Source organism: Arachis ipaensis, chromosome B1 (genome assembly GCF_059453495.1).
Source record: "Arachis ipaensis isolate K30076 ecotype BB chromosome B1, ASM5945349v1, whole genome shotgun sequence".
In the NCBI taxonomy this organism is placed as follows: Eukaryota; Viridiplantae; Streptophyta; class Magnoliopsida; order Fabales; family Fabaceae; genus Arachis; species Arachis ipaensis.
In genome coordinates, this window is record NC_142436.1 from 17,102,859 (window position 1) to 17,122,758 (window position 19,900).

General features: G+C 34.1%; 2 protein-coding genes across 4 annotated transcripts; one reads left to right on the top strand and one right to left on the bottom strand.

Annotated features, from left to right (window-relative positions):
- Positions 1-189: 189 nt before the first annotated feature.
- On the top strand, positions 190-7,786 carry LOC107626390 (putative disease resistance protein At5g66900). Of its 2 annotated transcripts, none has more exons than XM_088501150.1 (6): positions 190-897; positions 1,667-1,947; positions 4,101-4,513; positions 5,383-5,720; positions 6,369-6,652; positions 6,760-7,786. In XM_088501150.1, exons 2-6 carry the CDS (start codon positions 1,674-1,676, stop codon positions 7,599-7,601), a joined length of 2,151 nt encoding a protein of 716 aa, XP_088357276.1. In that variant the 5' UTR covers positions 190-897; positions 1,667-1,673; the 3' UTR covers positions 7,602-7,786. The 2 variants fall into 2 exon arrangements, with proteins under 2 accessions (XP_088357276.1, XP_088357277.1); XM_088501151.1 differs by having other exon boundaries at positions 380-897; positions 1,648-1,947.
- Positions 7,787-8,156: 370 nt separating this feature from the next.
- LOC107626401 (serine/threonine-protein kinase SRK2I) lies at positions 8,157-14,448 on the bottom strand. Of its 2 annotated transcripts, XM_016329278.3 has the most exons (9): positions 13,840-14,448; positions 12,748-12,822; positions 12,565-12,666; positions 12,415-12,468; positions 12,168-12,260; positions 10,603-10,695; positions 9,712-9,816; positions 9,519-9,617; positions 8,157-8,947 (listed from the first exon to the last, which is right to left on the bottom strand). In XM_016329278.3, the coding sequence occupies exons 1-9, from the start codon at positions 14,014-14,016 to the stop codon at positions 8,657-8,659; spliced, it is 1,089 nt and encodes a 362-aa protein (XP_016184764.1). In that variant the 5' UTR covers positions 14,017-14,448; the 3' UTR covers positions 8,157-8,656. The 2 variants fall into 2 exon arrangements, with proteins under 2 accessions (XP_016184764.1, XP_088357278.1); XM_088501152.1 differs by having other exon boundaries at positions 12,415-12,666; positions 13,840-14,331.
- Between the last annotated feature and the right edge of the window lie 5,452 nt (positions 14,449-19,900).

A 19,900-nucleotide genomic window follows, 5' to 3' on the forward strand; every position in this document is an offset into this window, starting at 1 on the left:
AATTATAAAAAAATCTTAATTAAAAATTTAATCAAATTTATCAAATTATATATGAGCACCGCCCTGAGCGTTGACCCGTACCTAAATAATAATATACATGTTTCTTTCCTCATGTAAAAAAAAATCCAGTCCCACACGGTGTAAGAAATTACTCCGGTACTTCTCGGTCATGACACTGCGAAATTGAGTCCTCATTCGATAGCTTTTACGTTTTTATGGGACGCGTCATTTGCTTCGTCCGTACAATTGTTAATATCAGCGGAAACTTCTTTGGCAATGCACTTCCCGTTTCTCACAAATTCCTCTCTAAATATTTTTCAATTTTAAATTATCTGTGGGACCTTAGGCCTATCTTTTACAGAGTTATATATGGTTTCTCTTGTTTCTCTAACCACATCATAAAATTTCCTAAATAGTTCTAGTCGAGTTCCACCAAAAAAATCTCTTAACCTAATGCAGTAATTCCAAAATATAGTAGAAGAATAGAAATTTTTGCATCTTGTTGCTTCATTTTTCAATTAGCTATGGTGGATGGAAGTCTGTTTAGTGGTGGCGCAGTTGGTGCTGGAATGCAGGAAGTGCTAAGACTGGCCATAGAAATGGTGGAGAAAGGTAAGAATTTCAAATCGGTGTTGAAGACGAAGAAGGAGACCTTAGATGCGTTGACTCCTCTGGTAGAAGAAATGAAACAATACGCGAGAGAGTTGGATGGCGCTACTGATACAGTAGCAAGTTTGGAGAAGGAGATAAACAAAGGGAAAGAGATAGTGGAGAAGTGCTCCAAGTTTAGGTGGTGGCGGTTTCCCTCTTTCCCTCTGTACCATGACAGGATTGAAGAAAGAAATAAGAAGCTCGGAAGGATTCTGTCTGTGAACGTGCAAACGCAGATCGGGAGCAGTGGTGGAGCTTAGTTCAGACAAGGGGTGGCCATGGCCCCCCCAAACTTTTTATAAAAAACTTAGTAGTACTTTTTCAAAAGATAAAAAATAGTTCACTTGACTTAAATACTTTACTATAATTTAAAGTATCTAATAAGTTCAATAAACAACACTCTCTCTATCTTTAGGTTCAAATATAAAAAATTAGATATCTTTTATTTATTTAATTTAATATTATTTTATATTTTACTATTTATTTAATTTAATTTTTTATATGATAAAAAATAATAGAATATTCAATAAGTATTAATATTATTGTATTTGTATAAATTGATAAAAAAAATTCAATAAATATTATAAATTTTAATATTTGTCCTTCTAACTTCTTCTTTATATATTTTACAGGATATATATTCAAATTTTTATATAAAATAATAATGAAAAATCAAAGAATTGATACATTTTTTAAGAGGAAGGCTAATATTTAAGAAGGAGAACATATAACTTTTACAATATCAACACATGTAGATAGTTCTACTTTAATGAATCACGAAGAAAGTGAGATATAACCTTCAAAAGTTCAAAAAGTTATATCTGATGACTTTAACTTTAACTTTTTGGAACGAGATCTTGAAAAAGGACTTTAAATTTGGCAGTATCACCCAAATCAAAGAGATGAGATTAGACGAACTTATCTTAAATGAGGTCTATATAAAAAAATATTTTGACAATTATTTTTTATTTGGCCCCCCCAAAATTTTGTTTCAAGTTCCGCCACTGATCGGGAGGGATGTGATGGAGGTGCTGTATAACGTGAGGAATATTCTTGATATTATTCGTGATGATTATGGTGGGATGGGAGGGCGGTTAGGAGAAGAGAAAGTTTTGCGGGGTGTGAGTGGAGTTCCTGAGAAGCCTGAGTTCACAGTGGGGTTGGAGGAGCCTTTGAAGAAGTTGAAGGTTGAGGTGCTGAAGAAGGATGGTGACCGTGTTCTTTTGGTTACCGGGTTGGGAGGATCTGGAAAAAGCACACTCGCTAAGACGCTCTGTTGGGATGATCAAGTCAAAGGTATGCATAATGAATATTCTCTTCCATATTCATTCTATATTCCTCGTTGGTTCAGAATTAGGGATCACCCATGTGCTTCACTTGCTTCTTAATTTCTTTTGAATCTTTTTTTTTTTTTTGGATTTCATAATTTCTTTTTTCACTTGAAAAACGGTGGGAGTCTTTTCTTTTACCATTTTTAGAATAATAATAATCATGTATGAGAGATAATAAAAGGTGGGTACTCCCATGAAGATATTATAATTGTCTTCATGTGATGATTTTTCTTTTTGACCCTTAGATGATAGAGTGTAGGATTAGATTTTGATATGTTATAAAAGTGTTGTTTTTATTTGAAGTGTGGCCAAATCAATAAATCACACTCTTATACAAAGCATTTTCATAAAAAGATGTTTTTTGCATCTTCATTTGAGTAGTTCCCTAATAAAAACCAAGTCCAAAGCACTCTGAAATTATTTTATTTTGTATTTTTTATTTGTTATTTGTTAGAATAATTGAGTAATATTCCATATAATAAATGTGTAATTATAAATGTTAATATATATAAACTATAAATATTAAGATAAATAAAATAATTTTGAGTTATTGTTTCTTTAATAATAGAGAAATAATAATGATCTAAAATTACCTTATTTAATTTAATATTTATAATTTTTATAAATGTAATATTCATAATTACTACATCTAAAATTATTTAATTGTTCTAATAGTAATTAAAAAATACAAAATAAAGAATTTTAGATTGTTTTAGCCTAATTTTTCTATTATCTCCTAAACATCGTTGTTATTTCACATGGTTTTGAAAAATCTAGCTGAATGGACATGTCCAATCGGATTAGCCAAAAATGATTCTATTATCTTCCAAATATGTTTGTTATTTATTTCTCATGGTTCCAAAAACTCAGACTCAATCTACATGTTCAATTAGTCACCAAAAAAAAATTCTACATGTTCAATTGGATTAACTAAAACTAATCACCTAGTTGCCCGAGTTTAGGCAAAAAAAAAAAAAAAACATGGTAAATCAATGAAAGGGTTAGAATCTATCTAATTTTTAACAAAAAATTATGTGTGTGTGTATGAGTACTAGTTTTATATCCGTGCAAGTATATTTGCACCAATTAATAGTCATTAGATACAAATTAAATTAAAGGATGAAATACCTAAATAATTATAATTTTTTTTCTAATCAGAATCTTGTTACGTATGATGCACAGATATTGACATGGATTCAAAATATAGGATGTGAATTCTCTAAATTTTGAATTTTACTTTAGAGCATAAAATGTAATTTCTCACCATTTATTTTATAGGTGGGACTAAGAGAAAACATGAGAGAAAAAACATTCAATGGTTATAGATTACACTTTATCCTCTAAAATAAAAATCCAAAATTTAGAGGATCCAAATTTAGATGAATTGTACTTATATTTTGATATTTTATTGATATTAAAATATAAATTAATTTTTTAACTACTTTTAATGTTTTTTTTAATTATATAAAGTATTTAAAATATTTTTATTTTAATAAATAATAATAATATATACTATTTCTAAACTCATTTGAAAATAAATGTTAAAAATAAGACTGGATATAATATGTGATGGTATTTAAGTGTGTCCAAAGTCCAAACGTATTTGAAAAAAAAATTATTTTTTATTCAGACATAGTTAAAAACATAAAGCACACGTGTCAGACAAATATCGATAGATATCATATCTAAAATGTGTCCAACACGCAAACACAACACTTTAACAAAGCAAGCAACGTCTTATTTTTTGGAATGGAAACTTGTGTTTTTATCCTTCCATAGAACCAAAGCAAGCAACATCTTACTATTTATTCATTAGGCTGCTTTTTGATAGTTGTAACACATTTGTATTTTAATATATATTTTATATTTATTTTATATTTATAATTCATAATTAATTTAGTAGCTGACTTTTAATATATAAGTATGATTGATATAAAATACATAATAAAAATTAATTATGTATTTATACACAAATGTATTAGAGCTGATTTTAGTGCCGAGATAATATTTTTCTGTGAAGTTTTCAGAAGAAATCCTGCATTGCCTAATGTGAAGCCTGAATAACTAAATTGTCTAGAATCTGATCCATATTACCCTCGTGTGTTTGGTTTTGGCTAGGCATGTTTGCAGACAATATCTTCTTCCAGACAGTGTCGAAATCACCCAACTTGAAGACCATTGTACAGACACTATTTGAACACTGTGGACACCGGGTACCCAAGTTTCAAACCGATGAAGAGGCAATTAACCGGTTGGGGAACTTGCTGAGGCATGTTGGGGATAACGGTAGACCAATATTATTGGTCCTGGATGATGTATGGTCTGGCACAGATTCAATTGTTGAAAAGTTCAAATTCTCCACCATTCCAGATTACAAGATTGTAGTTACTTCAAGATTTGCATTTCGCAGATTCCATACTCAGTTCCACTTGAAACCACTTGGTGATGATGATGCCGTATCCCTCTTCCATCACTTTACACAAGCCAAAGACACTAACTCTTATAAGCCTGATGAAAATCTTGTCCATGAGGTGCACTTTCTTACCTTGAGTCTTGAGATAATAGAAAGCTGTAGTTACACATTGATAATAATAATAATAATAATAATAATAATAATAATAATAATAATAATAATAGAAACTGTAGTGAGCACTGGATTGTGCTCAACCCAATAATAAATTGGCATTTTAGATCAAAATTGTAGTAAAATAATGCTCAATTTGTTCAATGAAATTTTTAGAACTTATCAAAACAGTTTTTGACTTTTAAAAATAGTCAAATTAATTCCTGAATTTATAAATGGTGAATCTCCTTCGTCCCTTATTCAATTGTCATTAACACCGTGTTTATATAGAATGTTAAGGTGTTGGCGTGACATTCTCAACAATGGTGACATAAGACTTCAACATGATCAAATACATGTCTCAAATTAGTTAATTGGATTCATTTTAGTTTCTCTGCAATATAAAAGAATTAATCAAAATAAGTCCAATTAACCAACTTTGGTACCAATTTGATCATATTGAAATGATAGCCATGTCACCTTACTATTGGGAATGCCACACAGACACTTTAACGCTCAGCATTGTGTTAACAACAATTAAATTTAGGACAAAAGAGATTCACAATTTATAAATTCAGGATCAATTTAGTTATTTCCAAAAGTCAGGGACTATTTTGATGAGCGCTAAAAATTTCAGGGATCAATCTAAGCATTACCTCTAATAAAAAGTCATATTGTGAAATATAATTTTTTGACCTTCTAATATTTTTTGTGTAAGCATACAATGTGTTACCGGAACATTGTAACCAAGAATTGTTGATTTGTTTCATGCTGCATTGGCATATTTACAATTTGGAAAATATTTATTGGCTCTTCTTTGGTTTTCATGAAACACAGATAGTGAGAGGTTGTAATGGTTCACCTCTGGCTCTAAAAGTTATTGGTGGATCCCTGTGTCATCATCCTTATGAGTTCTGGCAAACAATGAAGGAACGGCTTAAATCCAACAAAGACTTGGATTCTCACCTTCAGAATTGTCTAGACATAGTGGAAGACGACAAGGAGAAGGAGTGTTTCATGGACCTAGGTCTGTTCCCTGAAGATCAAAGGATCCGCGTTCCTTTGCTGAATGACATGTGGACAGAACTGCATGAACTTGATGAGGATGGAGTAAAAGCAATGAATATTATACATAGTTTAAACTCCAAGAATTTGGCTAATCTCATTGTTACAAGGTACACAGGATCTTTTATGTTATCTTGGTTGATATTTAGTGCTTTATAAAGGTTACAGACAGCCAAAACATTTTAGTTATTATGCTAAAAATGACTTTTATAGGAAAACTCTATCTGCCTAAAAAATCTGTGCCTAATTTGCCTAAAAGGTGAGAGGTGAAAAGGTGGACCAATCTTTTATATTTGTATCAGGCAGTTGAAAAATTAGGCGTGGTAGAAGAGAGCTTTAGTATATTACTTAACAAATCACGACCTCAAAAGTCGTATAAATGGGAACATCTGATTGGATAGTAGTGTAAAATTAGTTTATTGTTGATTTTACAAAAACCCATAATGTTGTTAAGATGGTCCTTGCATATTAGGAGTAACTTATAGGAAAGATGTGATCAAAAACACCTTCATTGAATTCAATTAAAGTTAAATCTATGAAATAATGCTACCGCATTGCATAATTTGTATAAACTTTTTCAGTCAACAACTTTATCCAAAATCAAACATGCATGCTTCAATAGCATAAGTATCTATCAGATTGTGTGTATGTGCAAGCAAGAATAACAATAATATTAATGTTGTCAAATAGACTATTGTCATCGAACTTTTGGAAGATTTTGATTCTATGGATAACTTGTTATCTTCTTTATTGAACAGGAAAGTTGCAACGGACGTGGAAATGTACTACAATAACCACTTCCTTATGCAGCATGATCTCCTTAGAGAGTTAGCAAACCATCAAAGCAACCAAGAACCGATCGAGCATAGGAAAAGGCTGGCGATCGACTTGACTCAGAATGGGAAAAATTGTCCCAACTGGTTGGTAGAACAGAATCAGCCGGGTATATTTTCTCGCATGCTGTCATTCTTATCTGTAAGGGGGACACAACAACAACAGAAGCAGGAACAAGTCACTGCTCGCATAATGTTTGTTTCAACTGGTATGTTTCTCCCTCTCTGTCCCAATCATGATAAGAATGGTTTTGTCTTGTGTCACATCCATGGTCTTCTGGTATTGATGCTATATATTTTGTTGGCTTCTCTGCAGATGAAACATTCACTCCTGACTGGTACAACATGAACCCTGATGAAACTGAAGTTCTGATTTTAAATATCCATTCAAACAAGTATACATTTCCGGATTTCATTCAGAAAATGAGAAAACTCAAAGTTCTCATAGTCACAAATCAGGGTTTCCATCCTTGTGAATTGAACAACTTTGAGGTACTTGGTTCATTACCATGCTTGAAAAGGATTAGCCTGGAAAAGGTTTCGGTTCCTAGCCTCTGCAAATTGAGGAAGCTGCGAAATCTGTCGCTTTATATGTGTACTACAAAGCAGGCTTTTGGAAGTAGTGACATCAAAATTTCAGATGCACTGCCAAATTTAGTGGAGTTGAACATTGACTATTGCATGGATATGGTGGAATTGCCTTCTGATTTCTGTAACATTATGACCATGAAGAAGCTTAGTATCACTAACTGTCATAAGCTTTCTAAACTACCACCAGAAATCGTTATGCTGAAGAATCTGGAAGTTTTGAGACTTAGTTCCTGCTCTGATTTGAAAGAGATGCCAGAATCTGTTGGAAGGCTTCAACAGATTTGGTGTCTCGACATATCAGAGTGTATAAGCCTAACCCAGTTACCCGCAGACATCGGCGAGTTGCATGGTCTACAGAAGCTCTATATGTGGGGTTGCTCAGGATTGAACGAATTGCCGCATTCTGTCACATCCTTCGAAAATTTGAAGCATGTGATTCATGTGATCTGCGACGATGAGGTGGCTGCTTTATGGGAACATTTCAAAGAGTTCACCAGCCTTCCCAATCTGATGATAGTGAAGGTTAGAGCAGATATCAACCTACGTTGGCTTCCTGGGTTTCATTGACGAGTCCAATTTCTTGAAGTCTATTTAAAGAATTTGAAACTCCATTGTAATTATCACTCAACTTCTGTATGTTGTTGTCATTGTAAAAAGCCAATGTGAAAATATGTATTAGGCAGACGCAGGGTACTGCTATCAGGAAAATGCAATGTATAAAGTTCGAAAGAATGTATATATATGTTTTTTGATACAGAGATGAACTAAGAAAACAGAAAAGACAAAAAAGCGATAAAACTAATGAAATAAATGGCGCTGCATTTGGTGCAGAAGGTGCTCATTTGGAACGAGCTAATCCACAAAAATATTCTGCAACCAAGTTTGCTGCTGTCTAAATAATAGTTGCTTGTGTAACAAATTCCGACGGGGCTATGCTTTATTCACAAGTTTCAAGGTTTTTCATTCACTTCATCGTCCCCTTCAACAACAGTGCAAATAATGTTGTATTCATAACTTCCCATTTTAGTGATAAAACATGGAACAACTAGGCGGCCACATGCAGACTAGAAGTAATGGTGATTTTTTTTTTACCCCTTCAAAAAGAATTGAACCAAACCGATGTTCTAAGGAAGAAATACTTAGATACCAAACGTCACAAATAGGTCTAATAAATTTGACTGTTTATACGGAGCATCTATGTATATAACAAGCAGGGGCATGCAAACCATTCTCCTAATGAGCCTAACTTAAATTTCAATATAAATATACTTCCCCTCAGCAACTGATTGTGGATATTGCCTACTTCAAGAAGCATGCACTAGTATGCAAGTCAACATAAAGTTCTCTCTATTTATCCACACAAAAATTGTGTGTATATATTATGTACGAGACAGTGTCAACTCACATCATCAACCGTTGGATCCGGATCCAATGGTGAGATGAAAGTTAGAACAATGTCCCCATACATAATAGGTACAACACAACAAAACTCTATCCACCCTAATCTACAAGGAATGCAGGCACCACATTTTATCTTTCCATGAATCCATGATGCTGGAAAGTCTATTAAAGCCCAACAACATGAAGATGCTGTCCTTCAAGGGCAAACTATGATAATTAACTTATATGGCATACACTATCTCCCCACTGCTATCTATATCAAGCTCGGATTCGGATTCTAATTCATCTATGTCGTCATCCATGTCAATGTTATCTGCCATAAACTGGTCTAAGGAATAGGCCCCCGCTGCTGGTATGGTAGCTTCTGAGATTATCTGCATGATTGTATCAATGCTCTGCATTGGTTGGTCTGGCTCTTCAAATTGGTTGCCCATTATCTTCTCATCCATCAGATCTGCCGGGAGATTCTTCAAAAACCATTCATGGTTCCAGATCTCAGACATCGTGATTCTCTGTCACATTCATGTCAGAAGGCATTAAGATTCAAACAAATATAATAACGGAATGCTGCTATGCCTACAAGGCTACAATATACTATCTCCGGTACAAAACAAGTGTCAATTTTTAAATTTGATTTGATCCCACGCATGTGCTTATTTGAAAAGCTAGATAACATTTAATTAAATTTCTCAACTTGTAACCTTATCAAATGAAATGGAGAGAAGTTAAAAGATAGAGTAAATATATGAAAACATTCAGGTAATGTAGGCAATTTAGTACATTCAATTTAATTATCTAAAAAAACCAAGATGTTTCGAACCATTTCCTTAATTCCTGTGCATAATTAATTTTTTGGACACTTACTTTGGACTTATAGGTATACCACCATACAGCACTCGTGAAAAAAAGTATAAAATCCATATCAAGGATGCAAAAAGTTTTGCTTCATCTCCCATATGAGTAAGGTAACTTTTAACAAGACATTCAAGTGGAAATATACCCCAAATATATATAATAAATAAAAAAATTCAGGGATAGTGGCTTATATGCAGTAGTTGCTCAATTATTTGAAACAGAAATTACCTCTGCAGGGTCAAAAACAAAGATCCTTGAGATAAGGTGGCGACATTCAGGAGATATCTGAACAAAGTCTGGAATGGAATACTGGACACTGAGAATTCTCTGCAAGAAAGCAACCACACACAGTTTGTTAAAGCAATCAGAATTCAAAAAATAATCTGAAGAAAATGAGCAAACAACTTGAGAACTGATCTACCTGAATTGTCTTCCTAAAATCCTTTGGTTCACTAGGATCTTCAAAAGGATATGCTCCCACTAGCATCACATATAAAGTTACTCCACATGACCAGACATCTGCAATCTGGTATTAAATGCATAGAAACACAGAAACAGAAACCCATTAGCGATGTGGAGCATTTTTTACAATATTCAATCCAATTTTCGCACCTGGGCTTATCTACCGGTATTGAAAATTGCATTAAAGACGAACTCAGCAGAGCAGATGCAACAAATTTGTAACCAATTGTGAAGGAAAGGGTAATTAACTAATTATCAATAACAGTTGTCTGCAAGTGCTGAACTAGAGAATTGTTAAGATTCAGATATTGAATTGAATATTAAATATATGTCAAACCAACCTGAAAACTAGGTGCAGATCTATTTTTATAAATAAATAATTTAAAAACAATTGAGAACATCATATATTTATTTATCTGCCATAATAATAATAATAATAATAATAATAATAATAATAATAATAATAATCATGATGATGATGACGACGACGACGATAATAATAATAAATGAAGGATCTATTAAGTTATAAGGAAAAGGATGCATCATGTAAATTAATCCACTTAATTAATTAGTCACCACTATTGGGGGTGGATACCCTGGTTTCTACCCAACACAAGAAAGAAATCTAAGATAAAGATGTAAGAGCTATAGAATAGTAACTAAGATTTTTCAAATATTGCTGCAACCTGAATTGGTCCACATCAAAATAACATTGCTTTTTAGATCCTTATAGCATGATAGCAGCCCTCTTAATTGTGACAAGTTTACAAAACAAAAAGTTCATTCCAAAACAAATGTGAGAGTAAACATTTATACAGAAAAGGAACAAAACTGTGAAACTAAATACTACCTTGCCATCGTACTCTTGCTTCAGCAATACTTCTGGAGCTATATAAGCTGGAGTACCAACTGTTGACTTTGGTTGTGAATGAAGCACCGAAGACTGCAAATAACAAGATAAATCAAATCTGTAAGATATAGAAAAGCTCTAAAACCCTCTATAGATTAAGGGACTAATGATAGCATTCTTGCACGCCAGAAGGGAACTAAGAACAAAGTCAATTAACCCACAGGATTACAACAAACTTGAAGCACCTCAAGGTGAAAACACAGCTACAAGTATAATTGACTTAACAACATAAGAAAGGGGTAGGTGGGGTTGACTACATGGATCAAACCATGTTATTTCGACTTGCCATATATATATATAATAAGCCCATTTATGCTTAGATCTCTCTTTACTACCTTATCCAAAGTCTTCTTAGGTCTCCCTTTACCCTTAACCACTTGTCTATCTTCCATTTGCTACCCTCCTGATCAGATGCTCTGCTGGTCTTCTCCCCATACAATACATTCAAACCACGTAGAACAAGATTCCATCGTCATTTTAACAATAGGTAACACTCCAAACTTCTCTTTTGTCCCTGTTCCTTATTTCGTCCATTCACGTATAACCACTCATTTGTCTAAATATCCTCATTTCGACCACACTAAGCTTATGTTCATGTTACCCTTTACCGCCTAACACTATTTCATACAACATAGTTGGTCTAGTGGCAATATGATAAAACTTACCCTAAAGTGTTAAGGTATTTTTATGTCACATATGAAGCCCTCCTCCACTTTGACCAACTAGCTTGAATCCTGCGTTTACATCATTCTCTATTTCCCCATTGTCTTGAATAATACAATCAAGATGGTATAATGGCTTTCCCACTTTCACTTCTATGTAAGAGTTCCCCATTACCATGTTGTACTTACACTCCATATAATTCTATCTTAATGCGAGTTACGTCTAAGCCATGTACCTCCAAAGATTGTCTTTATTAGAAATTTTCTTGATGCACCTATATGCAAAACAGAGATAACTACAGAAGCAAATTCACACACCAGAACAGATTCAGGGACCAATTTTTCCAGTTTTCACCTGAAATTCAAATTTGACCCCCTCTAATTCCCAAGCAGATTATCACCACTTCCACTGCTAGATAGTTGATGAAGTATCCTTTTGACCTTTTCTAATCAAAGTTGTAGATATAGTCTTACATTAGACAAGTCAACTATAGTACATGTGAATGCATGATGAAACAATAGTTCATCAAAGAATTCAGACTACCAAAATTTACCTAGAAATTTCATGCAGTATTACTTCATCCCAATATCCCAAATTACTTTAATTACATTACATAGCTAACAAGCTATCCAATTCCATATGGTGATCTAAATATGAAAAGCAAAGTAACTCTATAGTTTTCCTTTTAAAAGAGAAAAAAACATAAGTCAGAAGCATACTAGTTCAGGACTGTATACTAAATGGTAGCAGAAATATGCATTAAAATTTGTGACAGAGAATCGTTTAAAGGTAAACAAAAGATTGCCTAACCAATTACACCAGGAAAACATAGAGACCCTGACCTTGGAGTAGCCAAAATCGCATATCTTCAAACGTGGTGCTGGGCTTCCATCCAGCAAAGTGTTCTCCAGCTTCAGGTCCCGGTGACAAACTTGCTTCAAGAATAAATAATTTAACAAGAGACTGATAGATCAGATTTGATGTTGAGAAGACTAATACTTAACCTAAAGTCCTAAACTACAGTCCAAAACTGGTGTAGATAGAATACAATTTAAATCAGCCAGTGGAAAAAGAGGAACATTTAGTTACCATTGCATGGCAGTAGCTGACCCCAGATATGAGTTGTTGAAAGAAGAAACGAGCCTGCAGCATATGAAAATGGGTTGGCAAGTTAGATATGGAACAAATATGATTGAAAAACTGGCCAGTGTAGAAACAGTATATAAATAGTGTAAGAACCTCATCCTCCGAGAAGCGCCCAGCATTGCAGATTCGCTCAAACAGTTCTCCTCCAGATGCATATTCCATTACAATGGCCAGATGCGTAGGTGTTAAAATAACCTGAGTGAAATTACATATAAGGTCACGTATCGTTCACCCACTTCAATACAGATACAATGTCAATGTGTAAAGTACACCAACCTCCTTAAACCTAACAATGTTAGGGTGTCTCAAAGACCTGTGATTAATGATTTCTCTCTTGACATTTTCATCAATCTGCGCCACACAATAAAAAAAAGGGGAGATGAGTCCTGCACTAAGTAATAGATCCCAAAGAAAATGGTGATTAAAAAAATCTGGCAACTATTGAATCACAATGGTTCGTCTCAAAGTCCATGAATAATCGAGAAAGTGAGAATATGTAAACCCATAAATGAAGTGAACCATAAATCATCTAAACCAGTCCCTTTTACTCAGTTCAAGGTTTGAAGTTTGGCGTTTGATGCAAAATAAACCAATCCAACATGGACCAACTTCCACCTGACCCTACCCTAAAACCCCTTCCATTATCAGAGCAGCCAAATATAACTGGTAAACGCAGAAAAATCGATCAGTGCTGCTGCTTATTAACTCAAATAAACTGAGTGACACCATTTTCCATCATCAAAATAACAAGCCACAAATTTTTAATCTTAGCTTATTGCGCACATCCACGCCTACCGATCAGACATGTCCACAATTGAGCATCATCTCATACAAGGATTGAGATCTTAAACCGCGTTGTGCACTATAAAATTAAATATATAGATAAATCCATCAAATCCGAAAGCCGTGAATAACAAAACATGGATTAGTTAGACCACCCACTATTTTTTCTCCCATTTCCTTGGTCACCTTGCAAAATCTATGAATAATTTAATAAGCTCGTTAAAATTGAAAACGAGAAAATAAAGAAAAACCGGAGGATAAACCAAAAACAGAAAATAAAAGCACACACCAACTAGCCAAAGCACTTAAACAAAAATAGAAACCATAAACACAGCATAAATAGTATATATACAAATATACATATTCATATACATCATACGTCAGCAACTAAAAGACAAACTCATCCGGCACCGAAAAAATCATGTGATAAAGTCTTCCTTTTTCTTCCCCCTTTCGTTACCGAAAACGTTGAAAAAGAAAAGAAAATTTCCAAAATAAGTAGAAATAAAAGTGAAAAAATCTAGGGAGAGAAAAAAAAAAGCAAAAAGATGATAATAAGGAGGTTAATTAAAAACTATAACGAACCTTGTCGCCGCGTTCGATGTACTTAACAGCAACGAGCTCCTTGGTCTGCTTATCCTGCATCAATCTTGCGATGCCGAAGTTTCCTGACCCGATGTTACGGACCAGATCGTAACGGTCGCTGTCGTGCATGATCGGCATGTCCATGCCGGGTCCGACGGTAACCGCCGCCCGATCCATCGTCGTTTAGATCAAAACGACGCAACAGAACCTTATTTTCCTCTTTCTATATTTTTCTTGAAGCGGCAAAACGGTGTTACATTAGAGAGAGAAAGGGAGGGGGCTCAATAATTAATACGGCGTCGTTTTGGAGTTGGGGGGGTGGAAGGATGGTTAGTGGTTTTGGGATGTGGAAAATGGGATGCTGATTATTGGGGAAAAGGGGGGAAGGGAATAGATAAGTGTGGATTGGGTTGGAAAGGAAGCAAAGTGCAGATGGGGTTGGAGAGTAGAATGAGACTTGAAAACGATGTCGTTTTTGCTCAGTGCACTCTCTTTTTGTTAAGAGTAGTGTGTGTATCCGAAAGATGATGACGCAGGTTGTGCTCTGTTGCCTCGTAAGCAATGTTGTCGGTTTTTGCTCTCACCTTGCTCCCCGCTGTTTATTGAGTTAGGCGAAAGAACACAGAGATAACCTTTAGAAAGGATTTTTTATTTTAATAAATAAATTAATTATAATAATTAAAAAATAAATATTTTTCTCTTCAATTTTGCTTCGTTAGTAACAGCATTTTTGCCGACTTCTGTCAACTCCCGTCATGTTTATGACTGTATTTAATGGAAGTATCTTTGTAAATGTGTCTAATAAAAATGTCTTTTTTATGGTTATGTCTAATGGAAGTGTCTTTATATATGTATTTTCTGGATGTGTCTCCTTATACATATGTTTAAAATATAATAATTAATTATTGTTGACAATAAGTTGACAGATAGTATATTGGTAGTTTGGTACCCTACACTCTTCCTTTTTTCTTATCTCGGTTACAGTCATTTTACATGTATCTACACGTGTATATCTCATTTACAGTGTAAACGACTCGTTATAGTATAAACGAGATATATTTATATCTCGTTTATATGTTTATACCGTAACACTGTAAACGAGATACATGTATTTTTAAAAAAATTAAAAATAATAAAAAATATTAATAATTCAACTTTTAGCATGCAATTAGTACATAAAAAAGTTGGTAGGAGAGATTAAAATGGATATGTTTGATCAATTAATACTTAAAAAGAGTTCATAAAAAAATTTAGATTAAATTATGATCCAATTGGATTGATTTAAATTTGATTAAAAAATTTTAGATTAAATTGTTTGATCAATTAATACTCAAAATATTTATTCTCATCATGAAACTTGTTCAAATTTAAATCAATCCAATTGATCATAATTTAATCTAAAATTTTTTATGTACTCTTTTTTAGTATTAATTGATCAAACATATCCATTTTAATCTCTTTTACCAACCTTTTTTATGTACTAATTGCATGCTAAAAATTTGGATTATTGATATTATTAATATTTTTTATTATTTTCAAAAATTTTTTTTAAATACATGTATCTTGTTTGTTTACAGTGTAAACATATATCTTGTACATACAAAATTATCTCGTTTACAGTGTAAACGAGATAAGAGAAAAGTATTTATTTTGATAAATAATTTTTAAATTATTTTTAAGTAATTATTATATTTAATTTATTTATTAAAATAAAAAACCCCTTTAGAAAAGACAAAACAAATGAATAAACATCCTAATTAATTCTAAAAAATTTTGGATTTGAAGTTTTGTTTTTAGTAAAGTTTTATTCTTTATGAATTCTTAAAAATTAATTCTATCTACAAGATTGATCTCTTTATTATTTTCAAATGGAATAATTTGTTTGTGATATTTTTTAACTAACTAATATTTTTATCCATAATAGTTAAAAATACGGACACATTTATTTATTTAAGAAGAAAATTACTATTTATACACATGAAACATGGATTCTGCACAATGAAATTATCCAAATACTAAAAATCATTATATTGCTTTCTCTTTCTCTCTTTGAAACATGTGTGTTGTTACAATAGAGACACCAACAACAATAGTAGAACACATCAAATGAAGAAGAATTAGAAACCAATTGAACTGGCACAACTACATCATCGCAGAAAAATAGATCCAAGAACATAAATTCAATCCGCAAAGTGCAAGTTCACCATTTTGTCTTTGCTCATTTTCTCACTATCCAACAACAACAACAGCACCAGCAACAATGATGAAGGAGTAACAGAAAATGAGAGAAAGATGAAGGGTGTAAAGGGTACCATTACAGAATTAGGTGTTAAAGTCATCTGTGATGGTCCTCAACAAACTCCCAGCCCTTTGGTTCTCCGGCGACAACAACCACCAGTGGATGAACTTCTCCCCTTATCTTTTTGCGAAGCCACAGAGTTCATTCCTCGTCGGAGACCGCATCCTCGCGCTCTGCAACATCGGCTCGTCGTGGCTAATGAAAGTCGTGTGACAGTACTGATGGTTGGTGAATTGAAGTCGCTGTGGCTGATGGAAGTCGCGCGACAATGTTTCAAGGACTTCAACAAGTTCAAGATTTTTGGAGGCAAAGATAGGGTTTGCTTCTTGGCGAAGCAGATCGAGAATGAGAAGGCGTCGGAGGCCTTGGAAGGTGGAGGGAAAGGTGTAGTGGTGGTGATTTGGGTCTCTTGGCCTGCGGTAACGGTGGATGCGGCTGGCAGCAGAAGTCTATTGTGAAAAGGGGTGGGAATAAGAAAAATGGAGAATGAAAAAAATAAAAAAAGAAATGCGGAGAGAGAGAGAGGGGGAGGGGAGGGAGGGACGGAGGGACGGAGGGTAGTAGTGGTGAAAAAAAGGGTAATTTGAGATTTTTAGGTTATTTTTTAGTGTTCGAATAATTTTTGTTATATGGAACCCATATTTTATGAGTACAACTGATAATATTTTTCTTTTATGGGTAGATGTGGCAGTTTAATCTTTAATTTAATTAGAGAAATTCTAAAGAATCAATTATAGCATAAGTCAATTCAGTTAACTCTTCTTTATTTTTAATTTTGAAATTCCAGAAAATAGAGGTAATGGAGAGTTGTTTTATTATTTTTTATGTAACTAACATTTTTTCAAATAATTGACTATAAATGACTATACCCCAAGTTGGTTCCTAGCAAAATCCTTTTAATTATCCTATAATAAAATTTGTGAAAATCTTATTTGTTTAATAAATATATTAAAATTTTAATTAAAAATAATAGAATAACCGATTTACCTAACAAAAATAATTTTCAAGGACTTTATTTAAAAAAATAAGGTGATTTTATTAAAGATAATTAAAAAAATAAATAATTTTTCATCTTTAAAATTTTGTAATTTGATAATAAGAAAAAGTTTTTATAAAAAAAGATAAACTTTTTATTATTTTTGTTCATACCCTGATCCAAAAATATAATCAAGCCCAAAATGAATAAAAGCCCGTTCAAAAGATCCAACTACTACAGCTACCCGACCTCATAGAGGTCAAGCGCAACGACAACAACTCAGCTCTACTTATTCAAATAAGTAAATAACTCCTAAGATATCTCCCACTTATCTAGAAGAGGGATCTCAACAACTTCCTTAGAAAAAGGAACAGTTATCCACCATTAAAGGTGGAACTACTCTAAAAAAGTGGTTATCTGCTCTACTATAAATACACTGACACCCTCAGGTATGTTCAGGACCCAATCTACTAAAAACTTGCTTTAAACCCTCACTAACTTAAGCATCGGAGTCCCTTGCAGGTACCATCTCCCACCTCCTCACGAGGAACTCGGCCGACGGCACCTCGGCATCAACAGAAGTTGGACGCTACCCTAAAATGAGTCTGGACCTCACGTTCAGGCCTAAAAGCAACCCTGTTTTAGGTAACTCTCGGAACATTGGCACGTTGCTGGGAATCTGGAAGTTTATACCTAATCATGGCAGACAATTAGTTCGAGGACGATCACATGACATCTGAGTCAGAACCAGAACCTCATAACAATGATCGAGCACTCGTGATACCTCCATGACATGAAAGAACGAGTGGTCCAAACGGAGAGGGTACATTAGAAAATCCTCTATCGCGGCGAATCAATTCGGAAGTTCATCCACCCGAGGATGAGGAGCCCCCTGATCCCACAGAGATCATGAGACTTGTACACAAGACCATGGCCGATTAGAGCAACTTGAGCAGGAGATTGAGCAACAAAGAGAGGCGAAAAGAGATTTGCAAAAAGAGGTGTGACAACGAAGAGAGCTGGAAGAAAATCTGTCGAAACTAGAGGCCGATCTTCAAAGTCGAAGTAATCAGGCAGATCAGGAAGAAAGCCCTCTTGGAGAAAAGGATCCATTCATTGAAGAGATCATGCGAGTTAGGGTTCCTAGAAACTTCAAAATCTCCGACATGAATCTCTATGATGAAATGACCAATCCAAAATACCACCTTAACAATTTTAAAAGTCAGATGTACCTGACTGATGCATCCAATGCAACTCGCTACAAAGCTTTCCCGACGATGTTAACCAAAGCAGCAATGAAGTGGCTTGATAGTCTACCACCTGGGTCGGTAACTTGTTTCGACAACATAGCAAGAAAGTTTCTCACTCGCTTTTCGATCGAGAAAGATAAAGTCAAACATGCTCCTATCCTACTGGGGGTCAAACAAGAAGTCGGAGAAACTATCCGGGTTTACATGGAGTGATTCAACAAAGCCTGTTTGGAGATCCAAAATTTATCCACAGAAGCAGTAATAATGGGGTTGGTTAACGGCCTTAGAGAAGGGTCATTTTCTCAATCTATATCCAAGCGACATCCAACCTCTTTGTATGAAGTACAAGAATGGGTGGAAAAATACATTAACATGAGGAAGAATTTCTGACTTAGAGAACCAGTTCCAAGGGCAAACCCTCCCTACCAAGTTTGGGACAATGATAAGGAAGCGAAGAAAAAAGAGGAATAAGCTCAAAGAGGCCTTGAAGATATCATAACTACACCCCGCTCCAAGTTTCTCTTGTCGACATCTATAGAAAAATCTCTCACACTGAAAAACTTCCACCTCCTCATCCTATTAAGCACAAGAAAGCCGAAAGTCGGACAAAATATTACGAGTATCATAAACTATATGGGAACTCTGCCAATGATTGCCATGATATGAAAAATGTGATAGAAAAACTAGCCAGAGAAGGTCGGTTAGAAAGATATCTTACTGAAAGATCGGACGATCCGGTAAAAAGAAAGAGAAGTGATGAAGATAGGGGACGGCGAGATTGGCTACCACAGACTCCTGATAGGCACATCAACATGATAGCTGAAGAATTTGCAGGAGGAAGGGTAACCAAGTCTTCTAGCAAAAGACATATAAAAGAAGGCTACCAAGTTGGTGAAGAAAGTGAAGTTTCCGACTTATCCACACTCTCATTAACCAAAGAAGATGCTCAAGGAATAACCCCAGGACATGACGATCCTATTATGATTACAATGATACTCGTGAATGTAAATCTCCACAGAACTCTAGTAGATCAGGAGAGCTCAGCCGACATCTTATTCAAGCCTTCTTTTGACAAGCTTGGACTAGAAGAGAAAGAACTAAGAGCCTATCCCATTAATCTTTTCGGGTTAGGAGATGTAAACCCCGCTAAATTAGTAAATAATTAGTCAATAAATTAAATTTTAATAAAGAAAATAAAAATGTGAATATTATATTAAATTAGGATAGAGCTCATTAAAACAAGAAGAGTAAAGTATCATTTTTGTCCTCAACATTTGGGGTAAATTCTATTTGTGTCCCTAACGTTTAAATCGTCCTATTTGTATTCCTAACATTTGTAAAAGTGATTCAATGTTATCCTACCGCAATTACACATCATGAGCGCTTTAATTTGAGTTTTAAAAATCTCTTCTTGAAGTTAGAATACAAATGTCTGGATAGAATCGATGATTTACTTCGAAAAATAGCTCATCAAAATGTTGAAACTAATTCCTACAATATTTACATAATTCACTTTTCTAGGGACGTAATTGAATC

What these genes read in the sequence shown, in the direction of transcription:
- LOC107626390 (XM_088501151.1), top strand. Translation starts at nt 525, where the DNA reads ATGGTGGATGGAAGTCTGTTTAGTGGTGGCGCAGTTGGTGCTGGAATG. An exon ending in TTGGGATGATCAAGTCAAAG is followed by an intron (nt 1,948 to 4,100) that starts GTATGCATAATG and finishes GGTTTTGGCTAG; the next exon opens with GCATGTTTGCAGACAATATC. An exon ending in ATGAAAATCTTGTCCATGAG is followed by an intron (nt 4,514 to 5,382) that starts GTGCACTTTCTT and finishes CATGAAACACAG; the next exon opens with ATAGTGAGAGGTTGTAATGG.
- LOC107626401 (XM_088501152.1), bottom strand. Translation starts at nt 14,016, where the DNA reads ATGGATCGGGCGGCGGTTACCGTCGGACCCGGCATGGACATGCCGATC. An exon ending in ACATTGTTAGGTTTAAGGAG is followed by an intron (nt 12,667 to 12,747) that starts GTTGGTGTACTT and finishes AATTTCACTCAG; the next exon opens with GTTATTTTAACACCTACGCA. An exon ending in TTGTTTTTGACCCTGCAGAG is followed by an intron (nt 8,948 to 9,518) that starts GTAATTTCTGTT and finishes TGAATGTGACAG; the next exon opens with AGAATCACGATGTCTGAGAT.